The sequence below is a fragment of the Gobius niger genome, assembly GCF_951799975.1.
Source record: "Gobius niger genome assembly, chromosome: 1".
NCBI lineage: Eukaryota > Metazoa > Chordata > Actinopteri > Gobiiformes > Gobiidae > Gobius > Gobius niger.
In genome coordinates this window covers 35488047-35508068 of record NC_136852.1, presented here as the reverse complement: position 1 = coordinate 35508068, position 20022 = coordinate 35488047, and the positions used below count along the sequence as shown (strand labels likewise).

At 45.7% G+C, this 20022-nt stretch overlaps 2 protein-coding genes across 2 annotated transcripts; one reads left to right on the top strand and one right to left on the bottom strand.

Moving 5' to 3' along the window:
- The first annotated feature begins 3031 nt into the window (after window positions 1-3031).
- LOC306975464 (uncharacterized protein) lies at window positions 3032-6963 on the top strand. Its single transcript, XM_079572997.1, has 3 exons — window positions 3032-3290; window positions 5304-5435; window positions 6788-6963. Exons 1-3 carry the CDS (start codon window positions 3234-3236, stop codon window positions 6926-6928), a joined length of 330 nt encoding a protein of 109 aa, XP_079429123.1. The 5' UTR covers window positions 3032-3233; the 3' UTR covers window positions 6929-6963.
- Window positions 6964-7884: 921 nt separating this feature from the next.
- Window positions 7885-19016, bottom strand: mak16 (MAK16 homolog). The gene is made up of 10 exons (XM_079563765.1): window positions 18852-19016; window positions 17708-17757; window positions 15422-15531; window positions 14105-14169; window positions 13885-14036; window positions 11394-11448; window positions 11248-11322; window positions 10251-10352; window positions 8902-8967; window positions 7885-8325 (listed from the first exon to the last, which is right to left on the bottom strand). The coding sequence occupies exons 1-10, from the start codon at window positions 18864-18866 to the stop codon at window positions 8095-8097; spliced, it is 921 nt and encodes a 306-aa protein (XP_079419891.1). The 5' UTR covers window positions 18867-19016; the 3' UTR covers window positions 7885-8094.
- Window positions 19017-20022: the final 1006 nt, after the last annotated feature.

Genomic DNA, 20022 nt, shown 5'->3' with positions numbered 1-20022 from the left:
CAGCCCGATCTCACGGAGCTCCAGCCTCCGCACACCGCGCTGAGTCCGCAGGTCTCACAGCGACAGACACAACTCCCCGCTGCCTAGCAACCGATGCACTTAGCTACTAGGCTATATAGCTTTTCTTTTTTCTTTTTTTTAAAGGGTTTTTTTAATATTGTTGCACCTTCTCATTAAATATGTTGAGAGATTTAGAACATTTTTAATTTACAATTCTGTAAAAATAAAAATAAAGAAAAGAAAAAGATTTGCAATGATTGTATTTTCCTATTTGTTACCACCTCACATGGGACTAAATGATCTGTAACGTGGCCGTGGGAAACATGTCACACCTGCATTTGGTAAACCTGGTATAGATGCTTTTCCATTGACGTCACACTCCCGCTGCGGGATGGGCGATACCACATTTTTTGGAATCGATACGATACCGATACTTTTGGGGTCTTTTTTGTCGATACCGATACCGATACTGGTCATTTCATATGGGTAAATGTATTTCAATCAATATACATTTCTAAAACTGGTTGTTTTATATAATTAATTGGTCAATTAAAATGATATTACTTTAACTGGTTAATTAAACAATGTTAATGTGAAGTTAAATACATAAACAACATTTAAAATTAATACTTAAATGACAAACAGAACCTAAACCAGAATGATCAGCCTGGCTCAGTTCAATCCTTTGCTGTTGTGACTGTTTTGGCTCAGAACAAAGAAATAAATCATCCTTTTGTGTTGATAATTGCTGCCCCGCCTTCCTCTTACATATGCAAATTAGTATCGATACTTTTTGCCCAATATCGATACTTAAAAAGTCGATACTTTGGTATCGATCCGCCCATCCCTACCGCATAGTTCCATATGGCGCCATCTTGTGTGTCTGGGGTCTAATTGTTTGTGTTACGGATCATTGATAATATGGTGAAGAAATAGTGCTCACACCTGTGTTGTGTGGGGCTGATCCCGACACGACGAAGAGAAAATGTCTCAATGTCCCATCACTAAGGAACAGAGAGATTTAAACTATGGCCGCCGACCGCTCGTCCGGGTGTCGGGTCTGACTTTACGGGGCAGCCTGTGCTTATTCCGCTCTGTGTCTGTGTCTGAGTCTCATGCCTTGGCTGATGTTCCCTGGTTTTGCCAGGGTCTGTCAGCTTTTATCTGACAGATAAAAGAGAAAAAGTGTCATCAAACAGATTTACAACAGGGCTAGCTGCTAGCATGAAATAAAGCAAGTCTACGATGAGCTCATAGACTGACGGACGGAGGAAGCACAGGCCGTCCCCGTAAAGTGAGACCCGGCGAGAGCGAGAGAAATAAAATAACACTAAAGGGAAATGTTTGGATCATTTGGATTTATTTTTCTCCTTAAATGTCTTTGTTTGGACACTATGTTGTTGGGCACTGTACAGTAGGGGGCGACATGCACTTTTGTTTGGCCTGCACTCCACCAATAACTTTAAAGAATAAGAAAAGCAGCTGTTGGTGATGTCACTTCCCTTTCCCCTGTTTAAGGATGGACGGATTGTGCAAATGCTGCTGAAGCTCTAGTTCCCTAACTGCACAGATCTAACAGTCGACCCCATGAAAGATTAAGGAGTTAGTTGCTCGTGTTAGTGCTTAAAGGAGATAATCTGATGGTTTCGGACGCAGCCTGTAAGTACGCCCTCTCTCCTCCACATCTGGGCCAGCCCTCTGATCGTTTGGTTTGTGCGAGACCCGCCCCCGCAGGGCCTCTGTCCGGTTCCACCAACAGAAGTAGTGACGGCAAGATGAAGGCGCTTTATTTGCTCCACTACGCCATCATGTGGACAAAATATATATAGCATGCTGAGTGCTTACAATAAATGGTGGGGGTTGAAAGAGAAAAAAAATCAGAATTCAGCGAGTTGTGCTGTAAAATGTGCTTGTGTTACTTTGTTTATGTCTGTGACTATGCAACACGTAAATGTGTGTAACAAAAAAATAAAATAAAATAAAAATACATTTATTCATTTTTATTTAGGAATAATAATTTTTCCACAGTACTTGGACTCTTTTTGCAAAGGACTTCACCTGCTTTTGAAAAAACCCTTTCACAGGAGTGCATCAAAATGACGAGGCAAGTTTGTACACATTTGGAGAGGTACATTTCTGTCTTTCCCAATATTGAAGGGGGCTTTCGACTCTGGCAATATGTGGTTCCCCCACATAGGTTTGCACCTCAACTGTTGCATTGGCAGCAACATTTGGGGTTCTGGTCTGCTGGAATGTGGGGTCACAAGGTCACAGTTTACTTCCTACAACAGACACACAGGCTGTAAGTGACTAAATATCAGCACAGTTAGAAGATGTTAATCACCTCCTGCCACAGATCGAGAAGCAGAAGATGATGATGATGATGATGAAGCAGATGATGATGATGATGATGATGATGAAGCAGAAGATGATGAAGCAGATGATGATGATGAAGCAGATGATGATGAAGCAGATGATGATGATGAAGCAGAAGATGATGATGAAGCAGAAGATGATGATGATGAAGCAGATGATGATGATGAAGCAGATGATGATGATGATGAAGCAGATGATGATGATGATGAAGCAGATCATTTGCATAATGTAGCTTTAAGAAACAGCTGCTGAAATAAAATAAGACTAAAGGGAAATGTTTGGATCATTTGGATTTATTTTTGAGGAGGGCTCGGTGTGAGCCCCTCCTCCCCCTGGACACTAGGGGGCGACATGCACTTTTGTTTGGCCTCAGTCCACCAATAACTTTAAAGAAGAAGAAAAGCAGCTGTTGGTGATGTCACTTCCCTTTCCCCTGTTTAAGGATGGACGGATTGTTCAAATGCTGCTAAAGCTCTAGTTCCCTAACTGCACAGATCTAACAGTCGACCCCATGAAAGTTAAGGAGTTAGTAGCTAGTGTCAGAGGCTGTAATGTGATGGTTTCGGACGCAGCCTAAGTGTGAGGTTGTAATTTTTACAAAGTGAAAAAAAAGACCTGGAGGCGGCGCTGTGTGTCCGCGCCTCCGCGCAGAAGAAGAAGAAAAGAGTAAACAGGAAGTCGGGAGGAGACTTCAGTTTCCACCAGACTGCTGCGGTTTCAGCTGCTTTCCCAGAGTTCCCTCACACATCAGTGAACGTGGCTGAGACATTGATCTGGAAAAGGAGTTCATCCATTGTCCTCGTCAAGTATTTGAAGGTTTTCGTACCTTTGAATCGTTTTCGATCCGTGTTTTGGCCATGTCGGGTTCACTGACCTCGGGAGGAAACATGTCCAACGCGGAGCTCCTTCAGCAGGTGAGCTTTATGCAAACTATTGTACACCACGCCGAGCCAAAGTGTGCAGGCTAAATACATGTACTCAGAGTACTCTGAGTATTCTGGTAAAGTTACTACAATACTTAGAATACAGTTACTTTACAAATATCAAGGGAATATTTCCAGTACTCAAGCATGACATGTTAGCTCCATATTGCACAACATTATTAAGAAAGAAAGAAAGAAAGTTGACCTGATTTAAAATGTCTTATACCAAAAAAACACATCTGTGGGTGCTCAGGAGGAGGAGTCTCTGTCCTGTGGGTGCTCAGGAGGAGGAGTCTCTGTCCTGTGGGTGCTCAGGAGGAGGAGTCTCTGTCCTGTGGGTGCTCAGGTGGAGGTGTCTCTGTCCTGTGGGTGGAGGAGGTGTCTCTGTCCTGTGGGTGGAGGAGGTGTCTCTGTCCTGTGGGTGCTCAGGTGTAGTGTCTCTGTCCTGTGGGTGGAGGAGGTGTCTCTGTCCTGTGGGTGGAGGTGTCTCTGTCCTGTGGGTGGAGGAGGTGTCTCTGTCCTGTGGGTGGAGGTGTCTCTGTCCTGTGGGTGGAGGTGGTGTCTCTGTCCTGTGGGTGGAGGAGGTGTCTCTGTCCTGTGGGTGGAGGTGGTGTCTCTGTCCTGTGGGTGGAGGTGTCTCTGTCCTGTGGGTGCTCAGGTGGTGGAGGTGTCTCTGTCCTGTGGGTGGAGGTGGTGTCTCTGTCCTGTGGGTGGAGGTGTCTCTGTCCTGTGGGTGCTCAGGTGTAGTGTCTCTGTCCTGTAGGTGCTCAGGTGTAGTGTCTCTGTCCTGTGGGTGGAGGTGTCTCTGTCCTGTGGGTGGAGGTGGTGTCTCTGTCCTGTGGGTGGAGGTGTCTCTGTCCTGTGGGTGGAGGTGTCTCTGTCCTGTGGGTGCTCAGGTGGTGGAGGTGTCTCTGTCCTGTGGGTGGAGGTGGTGTCTCTGTCCTGTGGGTGGAGGAGGTGTCTCTGTCCTGTGGGTGGAGGTGTCTCTGTCCTGTGGGTGGAGGTGTCTCTGTCCTGTGGGTGGAGGTGGTGTCTCTGTCCTGTGGGTGGAGGTGTCTCTGTCCTGTGGGTGGAGGAGGTGTCTCTGTCCTGTGGGTGGAGGTGGTGTCTCTGTCCTGTGGGTGGAGGTGTCTCTGTCCTGTGGGTGGAGGTGGTGTCTCTGTCCTGTGGGTGGAGGTGTCTCTGTCCTGTGGGTGGAGGTGTCTCTGTCCTGTGGGTGCTCAGGTGGTGGAGGTGTCTCTGTCCTGTGGGTGGAGGTGGTGTCTCTGTCCTGTGGGTGGAGGTGTCTCTGTCCTGTGGGTGCTCAGGTGTAGTGTCTCTGTCCTGTAGGTGCTCAGGTGTAGTGTCTCTGTCCTGTGGGTGGAGGTGTCTCTGTCCTGTGGGTGGAGGTGTCTCTGTCCTGTGGGTGGAGGTGTCTCTGTCCTGTGGGTGCTCAGGTGGTGGAGGTGTCTCTGTCCTGTGGGTGGAGGTGGTGTCTCTGTCCTGTGGGTGGAGGTGTCTCTGTCCTGTGGGTGCTCAGGTGGTGGAGGTGTCTCTGTCCTGTGGGTGGAGGTGTCTCTGTCCTGTGGGTGGAGGTGTCTCTGTCCTGTGGGTGCTCAGGTGGTGGAGGTGTCTCTGTCCTGTGGGTGGAGGTGTCTCTGTCCTGTGGGTGGAGGAGGTGTCTCTGTCCTGTGGGTGGAGGAGGTGTCTCTGTCCTGTGGGTGGAGGTGTCTCTGTCCTGTGGGTGGAGGAGGTGTCTCTGTCCTGTGGGTGGAGGAGGTGTCTCTGTCCTGTGGGTGGAGGTGTCTCTGTCCTGTGGGTGGAGGTGGTGTCTCTGTCCTGTGGGTGGAGGTGGAGGTGTCTCTGTCCTGTGGGTGGAGGTGTCTCTGTCCTGTGGGTGGAGGAGGTGTCTCTGTCCTGTGGGTGGAGGAGGTGTCTCTGTCCTGTGGGTGCTCAGGTGGTGGAGGTGTCTCTGTCCTGTGGGTGGAGGTGTCTCTGTGTCTAAGCTCTCCTCCTCTGCACCAGGTGGCGCTGTGGCAGTGGCTGAACTCGCAGTCGGACGAGGACCGTGGGGTGCTGGCGTCGGTGACGGGGGTGCGTCTGGCCTCGGAGCTGTATAACCGGCTCACGGGACAGGACCAGATCAACGCCTTCAAGGTACTCTCTACATCCAAACAAACACAAGGTACTCTCTACATCCAAACAAACACAAGGTACTCTCTACATCCAAACAAACACAAGGTACTCTCTATATCCAAACAAACACAAGGTACTCTCTACATCCAAACAAACACAAGGTACTCTCTATATCCAAACAAACACAAGGTACTCTCTACATCCAAACAAACACAAGGTACTCTCTACATCCAAACAAACACAAGGTACTCTCTACATCCAAACAAACACAAGGTACTCTCTACATCCAAACAAACACAAGGTACTCTCTACATCCAAACAAACACAAGGTACTCTCTACATCCAAACAAACACAAGGTACTCTCTACATCCAAACAAACACAAGGTACTCTCTATATCCAAACAAACACAAGGTACTCTCTATATCCAAACAAACACAAGGTACTCTGTACGTTCAGACCATTTACTCGCAGGGGAACTTCAAATGTGCAACAGTTCAGTTTTTGTCATCGTTTTCCCAATTCCACTCTCATTTTGGGCCTAAATGTGTTGAACTGTAAGAGGTCCGGTCCCCTCAGGCCTGTAAGAGGTCCGGTCCCCTCAGGCCTGTAAGAGGTCCGGTCCCCTCAGGCCTGTAAGAGGTCCGGTCCCCTCAGGCCTGTAAGAGGTCCGGTCCCCTCAGGCCTGTAAGAGGTCCGGTCCCCTCAGGCCTGTAAGAGGTCCGGTCCCCTCAGACCTGTAAGAGGTCCAGTCCCCTCAGGCCTGTAAGAGGTCCGGTCCCCTCAGGCCTGTAAGAGGTCCAGTCCCCTCAGGCCTGTAAGAGGTCCGGTCCCCTCAGGCCTCATGGGCTCAGACCAGAGGCGGCGACACACGGCTGTACCACTTTAAAACAACCTTTTCAAAGAGACACAATGATGCCTCTCATAGGTTTACTTGTCTTATACAGGGAGGTATCAGGCAAAGCTACAAAGCTCTCATCAAAACCGGACCAGGCGCTGAGCTGGTGCAGGAGCCGGTTCCAGTTTCAGAACGGGTTCTTTTGTTTTCCACTGGAAAACTGCTGGCTGGAGCCAATGTGGAACCAGTTAAAAGCTGAACCAAGAAACAAGCCACAGTGATGTCAGCAGCTGGGGGCGGGGCTTCCCTCCCGGCAAACAAGAAAGGTTTAACAAGGAATGTTAAATGTTAAGGTGAAGCCGAAAACAGTGACCACCTTTGCTCTGCCCGGTCCGTCCCACTACAGCCACGCCAGGCTTTTGTCTTGATTGAAACAGCTGCACAGCAAAGGGGAGGTTTATGATATTAACCTTGTTCTCCCTGACTCTTTGCTCCCGCTGAGTGTTGAGATCAATAAAGTCCTGTGTTGTTTTCAGAGGGACTGCATCCACAGCGTGGCCGAGTTCATCCAGCAGAATCCCCGAGCGACTGAGGCGCAGCTGAACTCTGAGCTGGAGAAGAGAGTCCTGCTGTTCGCCGCCAGAGTCCAGGCGCTGAACCAACAGCCGCTGCTGTGACTCCACACGGGGTGTCGGGCTCCAGACTTTGGAGAAAACAAACTATTTCATAAATCTCAAGTCAAATTGCAGTCCATGACATTTGCAACACATTTAAACTTCAATAACTGGACTTTCTTGTAGTATTACTCCTCCTGTAGCTTAACCATCTGTGGCTTTGTGACAGTGTTTTTATGTGTATTATTTACTTGTTTGTAAAATGTTTTGATATGTGACTTTTGTTGCAAGAAATAATTAAACAATGAATCAAACTCCTTAATGTTTTTTTTGCCCACGGTTACAGAATCAAGTGAACTGATTGGGTCAGGCTGTACAGTCTTATCTCTGGCAGAGCCGTGGTTCTCAGACCCTCAGTGTTTTGCTGGTGCATCAGTTTGACGCTCGACAGAGGGTTTTACACTTCACTGGTAAGACCAAACATTGATGGCAAATCAAATTCTCCCGCAGACGACGTCCAGACTCCTGCGCATTTTCTATCTTCAGACCCCGTTGGGTCATTCCGTCCAAAAATCAACCAAATTCTCAGAATCTTCCCAGATGGCCCGCTTAGGTTTTCTGAGCGGATGTTATGTCAAAAAAATGTTATCACTGTTATTTAATTGATCTCGATTTTTGGTTTGTGCATAAAATTAATTGTAGATGATTCTTTCCTCCAAACTCTAGACCTGTTTGTTTCTGCCAAAGAAATGGCTGTGAACCTGACCATGAGAAAGTTATTGAGAGACCAGAGTAGAGATTGCATTTGCCCAGTCGTACCCGGGACCTTCTCTAAGAGCTGCTGCGCCGCCGAGATGAGTAAAGCAACACAAAGAGGCAGAGGATGCTCCATTTCAGCACCGTCACCCTGATATAACCTTCCTCTACAGATATTTAGTCAGACATATCCCAGCAGAGCAAAAAGAGGTCTTATTTCAGCATCAATAGTGAAAAAAGTGATGTTAATGTTTGTGTTAAATGTTGCTCATAAACGACTTCCCTCTGACGAACACAGACCTGGTTTTCATAAAAGAGTCACAAATGATTTATTTCCATTTACAAACATATCAGAAGCAAAAGTGAGAAACACATGAAACGGTAACGCCCCCGAGGCCATCTCTGCTCCTGATTGGCTACTCTCTGATGACGCTCTGATTGACAGTCCTTCCGCGGCGCCTGATTGGCCAGTTTTACGTGTTCCTGCTCTTGGAGGCGGGCTCGGTCTCGTGTTCGTACTCGATCTCCACGTAGGCGCGTTTCCTCCGGGCGGCGCTGTTCGCAGGGCTCTTCCCTTTGGACAGTTTCTTCTTCTTCTGTTGTAGTCCAGTGTCTTTATGGAGTTCAATCTCCATTTCCTCCTCTGCTTCACTGGACGTCTCCTCTTCCTCCTCTTCGCTGCTCGTCCCCAGTTTGTTCATGTCCTAAAGAGAAACGGAAACAGAGGAAACCTTCAGTTAAAGCGAGACGCTGCAGGGGCAAAGGAAACTGTACATTTAGAGAGATCCATGCTGTCTCAATAAATCTGTCAGGAATTAAATCTGTATGAATCCATGTGTGAAAAATCTTTCAAATGTAGTGAGTGAAGTCTGTGCGTGTGGAGTCTTCTGGAGAGAGGAATGAAAACGGCCCTAAAGCTTAGTCCCTTTGTCTGCACATGTGTATATTTCTCCTTCTCTTTAGCCGCTGCTGTCTCCCACAAAGGAAATGACCATATTTGGATTACAGCGTCACCTCAGTCACAGCCTTTCGTGCTACACATGGATACCAAACTTGTCAGTATTTGTGAATGAATAAGCGTGGGCGAGACCATGTTGGAGTCACTTCCTGGGAAACTTGGTGATGTTTTGAGTATTGCATCTGAAGAGTTCGGTCCCATTTTTACTCTTGCAATAAAACTGAGATGTTAATGAGAAAACGTTTCATACGACGCTAAAGCTGTTAGTGTTTCCATTTCCTGTTCTGCTTATTGTGGCGCAAAAGACTGAAAACCTTTTCACCTCGAAGTCGCTGATGTCGCTCTCCTCCACTTCGTCGTCCGCCACAAACTCTCTCTTCCCCACGTCCTGAAAACACACACCGGTCACACATGGTCTACAAGCTTTGTCTGCCGTTCATGGCTGGACTGGCAGAAAAAATCGGCCTGGGACTTGTGGGTCAAGCTCAAAAAAACAGAACAAAAAAAACAACGTCATATTCAAAGCAATAGTCGACGTGATGAGAAAAACAATAAGTCCTTGAACTAAAACAGTATAACTACGAATCAAGGACAATCGCTGCATGTTGTTTCTGATGATTCAAGCACTCGGTTGATGGAACTTTTGTAAAATGACTTAACAATCTTAAAATGTGCGTTGCGTTAATGAGGTCACAATAAACGATTTCCTCTTATATTCACAATGTGAGGGGCATGAGTGTTATGTCCCAGAGGCCCATCGCTCATTATACCAGATTATCTGTGAACCATGACTCAGGAAAGCGCCACCTGCAGGGGATAAAAGGCGTCACATCCCTCTAGTGGAGGAATTGTGTAATTGCATCTATGTAATGATAGAAATTCCAATAGCTGTTGGCGCTAATTGTGGGCCGGTGTCAGGTATAATTGTGGGCCGGTGTCAGGTCTAATTGTGGGCCGGTGTCAGGTATAATTGTGGGCCGGTGTCAGGTATAATTGTGGGCCGGTGTCAGGTATAATTGTGGGTCGGTGTCAGGTATAATTGTGGGCCGGTGTCAGGTATAATTGTGGGCCGGTGTCAGGTATAATTGTGGGCCGGTGTCAGGTATAATTGTGGGCCGGTGTCAGGTATAATTGTGGGCCGGTGTCAGGTATAATTGTGGGCCGGTGTCAGGTATACGTTGGCCCATCGGGAAAACTCCCGGTTCTCCCGATGGCCAGTCCAGCCCTGCTGCCGTTTCTACACAGCTCTTCTTGGTGTCCTGCCTGATTCTTTGTTCAATGTAATAAAAGTCAGGTCAAATGCTGACCAGTCGAGGGGTCAGGACAGTCTGACTCTCGAGTCACACCGTGTAAAGACAGAATGGAATTGGAATGAGGCACAGAAGACTTTAGTTGTGGACAGTCTTCTGCCCCTTGAACAGTTGGAAACTCTTCTGAAGGAGCCCCCCCCATGTGAATGCTCTTGTGTTTAATTATGATATTAATGCTGTTGTTTTAACTGAATGAATGTTATTGTCTATACTGTATGTTTACTGAATTTGTAAAACTGTTCAGACAGGCCTCTTTTGCAAAGGATAATAAGAATGGGTCAGTTACACATTCCACATGAAAAAGCCAGATTTCACAATGTAAAATACTAAAGCCAAGATTTAACAATGCTCAGATCTTCACCTCATCTTCCTCCTCCTCCTCCTCTTCCTCCGCCTCCTCCTCGTCCTGCTGCTCCAGCGCTCGGTCGAAGGCGTGCACCGGGAAGTTGTAGATGTCTCCGTACTGAAAAGACCACACTTCCTTTAATAAAGGTCCTGTCACCAGGTTTTAGCCAAATGAAGGAAGAAAACAACTGTCCGAGGTTCACCAATGTTTTACCTTTACCTTCAACCTCCTGTCAAGTCAATTCACTCAAATAACGACTTTAGAGTCAAAATAGGCAATCGAATATTATAGGGCTGCGTAATTAATCGAAATTTAATCTTTAAATTTAATTGAATGGTCAATCTCAATCATGGTTGTGACTTTATAATGGACAGGTTTACAAATGCCATTTCTGTGGCACAAACAGGACCTCGTTTGGATGAGACTTTAGTGCGTTAAATGAGACTTGATGAAAGCATTTGTCTTTCTTTGAGCTCAGGTTTCAATAATACATGTATCCAATTTTATGAATGGATTTCATTTATTATGAAAAAATGTAATGGAATCGAAAATCGAGATCGATCAGTGGGGGGGAAATAATTGTGATAATAGAATATTATTATCCACATCGGAAGGAGCAAACTGATGTCCTACACAAATGAATGTAAACACAGCTGCACACAGTTCTTTTGGGACTCTTCCTTTGGAAACATTATGTGGTTATCATGAAAATGGATCAAATTTGATCTGCACATTGGATTATGGAAGCTGCCGTTGAGTGAACACTGGGCTGTGTCTTCAGCCTTTACCAAAGTCAAAGATATTGAGATAAACCAACTCTAAAATGTAAAAATGACAGAAAAGCTTTGTTTAAATGAAAAATGTGCAAATATTGAGCCCAAATGCAATGTTTATCTGTCATTTATTAAACGCTAAGACAATATATTAATCATGGCGGTTTATCGTGAGTCCTTAAATTCTTTTCTAACCGCGGTGATGTTTAAAGGTTTAACCCCGGGTCACATGTTCATACCGTCCCCTGTTTGAGTCGCTCCAGCAGCTCCTTCTCGATGGCGTTGTCCAGTTGTGCCGCGATCAGAGCTTTTTCCTGCAAAACGGAAAAGGATTATTCCACATGAAGGATTTTCACACGGTTTTACTCGTTTGATCATCTCTGACCTCTTTCCTTTTCTCTCGCTGCTCCACTTTCCTGCTCAGAGGCACCAGCTTCCTCCTGAAACACAAACCAACACCTGAACACACTCTGGCTTTACCCAAATCCAAAAACATCTTCAAAACAGAGGATGAAAACGCTAGAAAAAAAAGGGACAAAAATCCAGCTTGTGCATGCGGATGAGGTACTGAAGAAGAAGAAGAAGAAGAAGAAGAAGAAGAAGAAGAAGAAGAAGAAGAAGATCTTTATTTCTATAGCGCCTTTCACAGACATATAGTCACAAAGCGCTTTACATGAGACAATTGTACATTCACTCCATACTCGGTGGTGGTAAACTACGTTTGTAGCTTCAGTTCCCCCTGGGGGAGACTGTCAGAGGCGCTTTCGCGACTACACACGTCTGCGCCAACAGACCCTCTGACACCACCATACATTCACTCACACACATCATTCATCCTGGCCTATTGTGCATGTTTTTAGTGGTAGGGGAAACCGGAGTACCCGGAGGAAACCTACACAGACACGGGGAGAACATGCAAACTCCACACAGAAAGGCCCCGTCCAGGTGGGAATCGAACCCGGACCTTCTAGCTGTGAAGCGAGAGCGCTAACCGCTGCGCTACCGTGCCGCCCACTGTGCACTGTGTGATAATGCTATAATAGACTGACCGCCTCTTGAGCTCCAGCTTGCATGCGGATGAGGTACTGTGTGATAATGCTGTAATAGACTGACCGCCTCTTGAGCTCCAGCTTGCATGCGGATGAGGTACTGTGTGATAAAGACTGACCGCCTCTTGAGCTCCAGCTTGCATGCGGATGAGGTACTGTGTGATAATGCTATAATAGACTGACCGCCTCTTGAGCTCCAGCTTGCATGCGGATGAGGTACTGTGTGATAATGCTGTAATAGACTGACCGCCTCTTGAGCTCCAGCTTGCATGCGGATGAGGTACTGTGTGATAAAGCTATAATAGACTGACCGCCTCTTGAGCTCCAGCTTGCGCATGCGGATGAGGTACTGTGTGATAATGCTATAATAGACTGACCGCCTCTTGAGCTCCAGCTTGCGCATGCGGATGAGGTACTGTGTGATAATGTTATAATAGACTGACCGCCTCTTGAGCTCCAGCTTGCGCATGCGGATGAGGTACTGTGTGATAAAGCTATAATAGACTGACCGCCTCTTGAGCTCCAGCTTGCATGCGGATGAGGTACTGTGTGATAATGCTATAATAGACTGACCGCCTCTTGAGCTCCAGCTTGCATGCGGATGAGGTACTGTGTGATAATGCTGTAATAGACTGACCGCCTCTTGAGCTCCAGCTTGCATGCGGATGAGGTACTGTGTGAAAGCTATAATAGACTGACCGCCTCTTGAGCTCCAGCTTGCGCATGCGGATGAGGTACTGTGTGATAAAGCTATAATAGACTGACCGCCTCTTGAGCTCCAGCTTGCGCATGCGGATGAGGTACTGTGTGATAATGCTATAATAGACTGACCGCCTCTTGAGCTCCAGCTTGCGCATGTGGATGAGGTACTGTGTGATAATGCTGTAATAGACTGACCGCCTCTTGAGCTCCAGCTTGCGCATGTGGATGAGGTACTGTGTGATAATGCTGTAATAGACTGACCGCCTCTTGAGCTCCAGCTTGCGCATGTGGATGAGGTACTGTGTGATAATGCTATAATAGACTGACCGCCTCTTGAGCTCCAGCTTGCATGCGGATGAGGTACTGTGTGATAATGCTATAATAGACTGACCGCCTCTTGAGCTCCAGCTTGCGCATGCGGATGAGGTACTGTGTGATAAAGCTATAATAGACTGACCGCCTCTTGAGCTCCAGCTTGCATGCGGATGAGGTACTGTGTGATAATGCTATAATAGACTGACCGCCTCTTGAGCTCCAGCTTGCGCATGCGGATGAGGTACTGTGTGATAAAGCTATAATAGACTGACCGCCTCTTGAGCTCCAGCTTGCGCATGCGGATGAGGTACTGTGTGATAAAGCTATAATAGACTGACCGCCTCTTGAGCTCCAGCTTGCATGCGGATGAGGTACTGTGTGATAATGTTATAATAGACTGACCGCCTCTTGAGCTGTGTGATAATGTTATAATAGACTGACGGTCTCTTGAGCTCCAGCTTGCGCATGCGGATGAGGTACTGTGTGATAATGCTATAATAGACTGACCGCCTCTTGAGCTCCAGCTTGCGCATGCGGATGAGGTACTGTGTGATAATGCTATAATAGACTGACCGCCTCTTGAGCTCCAGCTTGCGCATGCGGATGAGGTACTGTGTGATAAAGCTATAATAGACTGACTGCCTCTTGAGCTCCAGCTTGCGCATGCGGATGAGGTACTGTGTGATAATGCTATAATAGACTGACCGCCTCTTGAGCTCCAGCTTGCGCATGCGGATGAGGTACTGTGTGATAATGCTATAATAGACTGACCGCCTCTTGAGCTGTGTGATAATGCTATAATAGACTGACCGCCTCTTGAGCTCCAGCTTGCGCATGCGGATGAGGTACTGTGTGATCTTGGTGAAGCGCTGTTTGCACTTGTGTCGGAGGAAGCGTGGCCAGTAGATCAGGTTCTCGTCGATCTGCTCCAGCGCCTTCTCGTAGTTTCTGCTCAGCTTCACCTGAAACAGACGCAGCTCAATCATCTGCAAACCTTCATGGGACAAAGAGTAAAGCCGCGCTGTCTGACCTTCTCCCACATTTTGGCCGGAAACGCCGCCCTCTCGATCACCTTCATGTACAAGAAGCACTGACCTGGACAAACACAAGACACAACGTTTACTCCTTCAAAACGTCGATTGACCTCTGAACCCCAGCACCTTTTCAATAGATTTCAAATTGAAAACAAAAACAATATTAGCCAACCTAAAAGTCTGCTCGGTGCATGTTTCATTTCAAGGCTAATTAAACCAAATCACTCTTAACAGCTTTATTTTCAAATCCCTGTGTGCCAGCAGTGAGGGTTTCACACAGACGTTTGATGACTAATGTTCCTAGACCCAATCCATCTGAGTCCTGAACCTTCGAAGCCAGGGTTTTTCAACCTACTGACGCCAGCACAAAGTTCTTCATTCCCACTGGATTTGGCTTTAGTGGCCCGTATTGAATGGACAGGCCCCTGTAACCGGGATCATCTGCTCGTCTATTGAGACGCATTCTGGACGAGCCTGAAGGTGGCAGCTGGTAAGTATACGGTCCATAAAAGGCCTCACCTTCCAGAATTTGTCGGTTTCCCTCTCGTCTTCTGAGACATCATAGTCAATGACCACTTTCAGATGAAGAAATGATCACGTGACATTGTGTCACTAATGGCGGGGATTCGTAGGACATTGGACCAAAACATCCTTATCTGTGGATAAGGCACGCAAGACATCAAGCTGCTGCGCCAAAAAAGTCATACATCTCATCAACCGAAGTTTTGAGAGATCTCCCACCATTACCGTTACATGGCCTTTGTGCAGTCAGCAATGAGCTTCATCAGTCTGAGTCAATGTACTGCTCCACATAAACCAGTCCATCATCTCCATCCTACACTGGGCTAGATTAAGAGTGATTTGATTTCATTACATTGAAATATGCACATAGAAGACTTTTCTCTGTAATTCCATTTTTGTTTTCAATTTGACAATTGAACGAATGATGAACGGATTATTAATTAAACAGCAGCAGCTCATACTTTACCATCGGAGTTATTTATCATCGACAAATGTTCGTGCTCAACTCTTAACTCTCGTACATGAGCGTTATAGCATACGAGGGTTATAGTAAAGATAGAATGAAATACAGAAGGTACATGAGAGGGTTGGTCTGCAGCTGATGGCAATGACAATGGCCAAAGCTTCACCACACGCGCCATGACCTTAGAACTAGTCTGCTTTAATAATCAGGAAGCAGAACTAATGGATATTTAGTGTGTGTTGTTTTAGATCAATATTTAATTAGCAAATGGATAAACCAAGTGTAAAAGCCGCTCTTTAAGGAGGACGAGTAGTGGCAGCTGCAGTACCTTTCTCCTCCCTGATGGTGGCGTACTGGCTGTTGGCCAGGGGGCAGGAGGAGCGGTTGCAGAGTCCTGTGAGGCTGTACTCATTTCGACAGAAGTTCTGACTCTTTGTTCTGAAAAACAAGTCCATGTTTCAAAGTTAAATCAGGAAACAAGCATCTCAGTCACAACAAAACCAACGATTATTGTCCCGTTTCAGTGTTTACAAGTGAAACTGGGAACACTAGAATATCATAGAAAAGTTCATGTATTTCTGTAATTCAACTTCAAATGTGAAACTAATATATAATATAGACTCATGACATGCAAAGTGACATAACTATGTCAAGCCTTTATTTGTTTTCATTTTTGAAAATTATGGCTTACATCTTGTAAAAATTCAACATCTCAGAAGATTAGACTATTACATGAAATCAATAAAAAAAAGTATTTTAAACAGAAATGTGGACCCTCTGAAAACTATAGTCATGCATATGTACTCAGTACTTGGTTGGGCCCGTTGTACTTGAATGACAGCCTTAATGCGGTTGCGTGGCATGGATGCTCTCAGCCTGTGCCACTGCTGAGGTGTTATGGAAGACCAGGAAGCTTCAACCAGAGGATTCTGACATCTGAAGACCATGTCCAGGATCCGTCTGTGTGTGGAGGCTCTTGATGCTCTGACTCATAAGATCAGACTACTGTGAAATTAGACCATATTGTAGCTCACAGTGTCACCCTTTTATCAGCCAATGAATCCAAAACACCTGCAAAGGGTCCCTGAGACCTTAAATGGTCTCTCAGTCTGGTTCAGGAGAATTCACCCTCAGGGGGAAGACTGCTGACCTGACAGTTGTGCAGAAAACCATCATCATTCATTTTTTTCCGGAGGCTCGCGTTGGCGCCGTCATGAATTGTGCCCGCCCCTTTTCTCCGATCTGTTAACATGGGACTGGAGAAGTCCACATAAAATCAGTTACTACATGAAAACAAAGCCGTTTTCAGGCCGCTAGAGAAACGGTGCAGTGACTTGTTGGTGCAAATGAACATTGGATATTTTACACAACTCAATCGACTAAACATCAGATTTGAGCGGTGAACTGTTTCCCTCACTCTCCGCTTATAGAACGGGCTTCACGCTCGACCGGAAGTGTCAGGACAACGGAAGTGCCGAGTCAAAGCAAAAAGAGTCCAAAGTGGGCGGGGCGGAATAACGTGAATAGCAAAAGAAGTTGGATGTTCTCAAAGTGCTGTATCAAAGCACATTAATAGAGTGGAAGGGAAAGGTGTGGAAGAAAAAGGTGCACAAGCCGGAGGGATGACCTCAGTCTGGAGAGGACTGTCAGGAAAAGGCAATTCAAAAGTGTGGGGGACCTTCACAAGGAGAGGACTGAGGCTGGAGTCAGAGCATCAAGAGCCTCCACACACAGACGGATCCTGGACATGGTCTTCAGATGTCAGAATCCTCTGGTTGAAGCTTCCTGGTCTTTCATAACACCTCAGCAGTGGCACAGGCTGAGAGCATCCATGCCACGCAACCGCATTAAGGCCGTCATTCAAGTGAAACGGCCTAACCAAGTACTAAGTACATATGCATGACTATAGTTTTCAGAGGGTCCACATTTCTCTGTTTAAAATCATTTTTTAAAATTGATTTCATGTAATATTCTTGAGATTTTCAATGTGGGATTTTTACAACTTAAAACAAATAAAGGCTTGACATATATCACTCTGCATGTCTATATCATGTCTATAAGTCTATATCATTTAGTTTCATATTTTAAGTTGTATTGTATGTACAGAAACCTTTTGACGATATTCTAATTTTCCGAGTTTCACCTGTACTGTATCCTTTGGCAAGACACTTCAGTGTCACCTTATTAATTACTTATCTAAAGTCCAGGCTTATGCAGTAGCATCAGATCAATTTAATGCCATTTTAATGTCCAAATTCTAGATTTCTAATGCTACAAACGGAAAAAACATTTACACATTTTTATCTTGAGATTTGCAAACATTCCTTCAAACAGAGGAATGAGGGGAATTTCAATATTCATAAGAAAAGAGAAAACAACATGCAACTTAAGAGCAAGAAGAAGCCTCGGAGTGTGTTTCAGAGCAGAATGTTGAGATCTCAACTTGTGCAGCAAAAATGGTTCAGCAACATCATCATTTTCCAAGAAAATAAGATTTATGACCAAATGGAAAACAGTTTGACCCTTTTTTTAATGACACCATGGAAACTGTGAGTAAATACATAAGTTATTATTAGTAGTTATTGTTGGAACACAAAAAGAACGTAAGACTCACTTGACTTTGTAGGAGCAGAACTGCTTGTTCCCGATAATGTCCCAGATCACCTGCAAAAAGAGAAGGGACCACTTTTAGCTCTGGGTTAGTTTAAGGCACAGTGATTTGTAAGAACACTGCAACAGTCGCTAAAGTCTTCATCTGACTGAGATTGTCAGATCCTCTTTTACACATGTTAGCGGTAGAGCTCATTTGCATTGTTTTGGTTTTATTGATTTTGTTGCATGTGCAGCACTTTGGAAACGTTTTGTTGTTTAAATGTGCTATATAAATAAAGTGGATTGGATTGGATGTTGTCTTCTACTTGAGGACCCCGTACCTGATTTGGTTTCCTTGTACTGGAGCGCCATATGTCTTGTTGTTTATTGTACACTCAGAGAAGTGTAAAACAAAACAAAAAACTATTAAGCGTTTCTGTCACAGTGAAACTGAAAACTGCCTTAAACAGAAGTTAGAAATATGTTAAAGTTATGGATGATCACTGAACTTATTTCATTGAATGCTTTTAAGTCCAGATTGAGAGCACTTGAGTCGCCCTTTGTCATTGAAACTGGTTTTCATAACGTGTAATTGTATGTGAATAACTCCTTTACTGCCTCTTGGCTATGAAGGACTCCCTTGAAAACGAGGTTTTTAATCTCAGTGGGACTTTCCTGGTTAAACTAAAATAAGAAAAGAGTTTATAACTATGTAATTTACTTTCTTTTTCTTCATTGTTTCCAAACACAATAATCCGGATTAGGACCTTTATGGTTTTGATATTGCCCATCATTTCATTCGTTATGAGGAGTTTGCTTGTTGTTAAAGGCGGATGGTTGAATGTTAGAATTCATCTATAAAAGTCAATAAAGAAAAAGGCAACACTAGCGCTGCCATGTTTCATTTTCTTGCTGTAAACAAACTCTGTTGTTGGCCTGATTAAAGTGGTTAGTTCATCACTGTATTATAGATCTGTACATTCATCTGACAGAGCTCCCTCAAACTCTTACATCCACTCATCATTCTGGTTCATCACATTTCAAATATTCCACTTCTTCCATAACAAACACCAGGTTGTATAATACCAGAAGTTTAATTTTGCATAAGACTCGTTTAGCACCAGTGGTTAGCTTAGCATTAGCTTTTTAAACGCGGCAAAACTTACGTCGTCGTGCTGCATTTTCCGTCCCGCAGTGTTTCCTCAAAGCCTCTCCCGGACCCGCTCACTGACCGCGGTTTTCTTCAATATGGCCGTAAATGTTCCGTTATTGTAGGATTCTAGATCCAGGAGCAGGAGTCACATGTGTTCACAGGCAGCCACCATTTTTGTTTGCTCCTGAGGGAAAGATCGCGAGATCTTTTTTCCCTGACACTCCGTCACTTCCGGGCGTGTTTCTTCTTCTTCTTCTTCTTCTTGTGTATTTCCGGCAGACTCACGCCACGCGGCGCATTGCTGCCGTTCTCTGGTTACACATGGTTATTGCACCCCCTCCTCACACCCGATCACTCATCCCAGTTAGAAAAATAAAGTCCATAAGGGCCTCACAGACCTCCCGATGATTGGCATCAGGGCCAAGCAACGCCCTGATAGACACCGACCCAATTCCTAATCCAAACATCCTTGAAAAAAGGGCTCTTCTTTGTACAGTCAACCTGTGACACTCCATTAAAATATGAAACACAGTCTCAGCTTTGCCACAGCTCTCACATAGGCCGTTCCTGTGCTTCCCAATCACATGGAGATCAGACGCCAGTCCACAGTTGACAAGTCGCAATCTTGTTAGTAGGACCTGCTCTCTTCTGTTGTTTCCCCAGGATGCAGTGCCCCCGACCCGCCTCTGAATATTATAGAAATGTCTACCCCTCTGCTCTTCGTCCCACTCTCGCTGCCACTGGGCATACACTTCCTTTCTTATAAGACTGCGATTTTCCGACCTACCAAACGCAACCAGCACATCTATGTTTTCATTTTTCAACGCCTCCTTCGCCACCTGGTCTACCACTTCATTCCCCAGAACTCCTACATGGGCCGGGACCCACAAAAAGCCCACATCCGTCCCCTCCCTCTCTGCCCGGTACAAGGCAAGTAGGGCATCACACACTAAATCAGGCCTAGTCTGCTCCATCCGGGAGTCGCCTACCCTGACTCATTGCCAAAGATGGAATATACACTCCAAAAGCACTTCTCTGACTTTCGGGGTCTACAGACCCATCAGTGAAGATCTGCAGGTACCCACCCCAATTTGCTTCCACAGCCTCCCTAACTACTGATACCAAAGACCCTCTACCTGTCATTTTAAGTGCCTCCATTACAGACCAGTCCACTTCTACTTGCG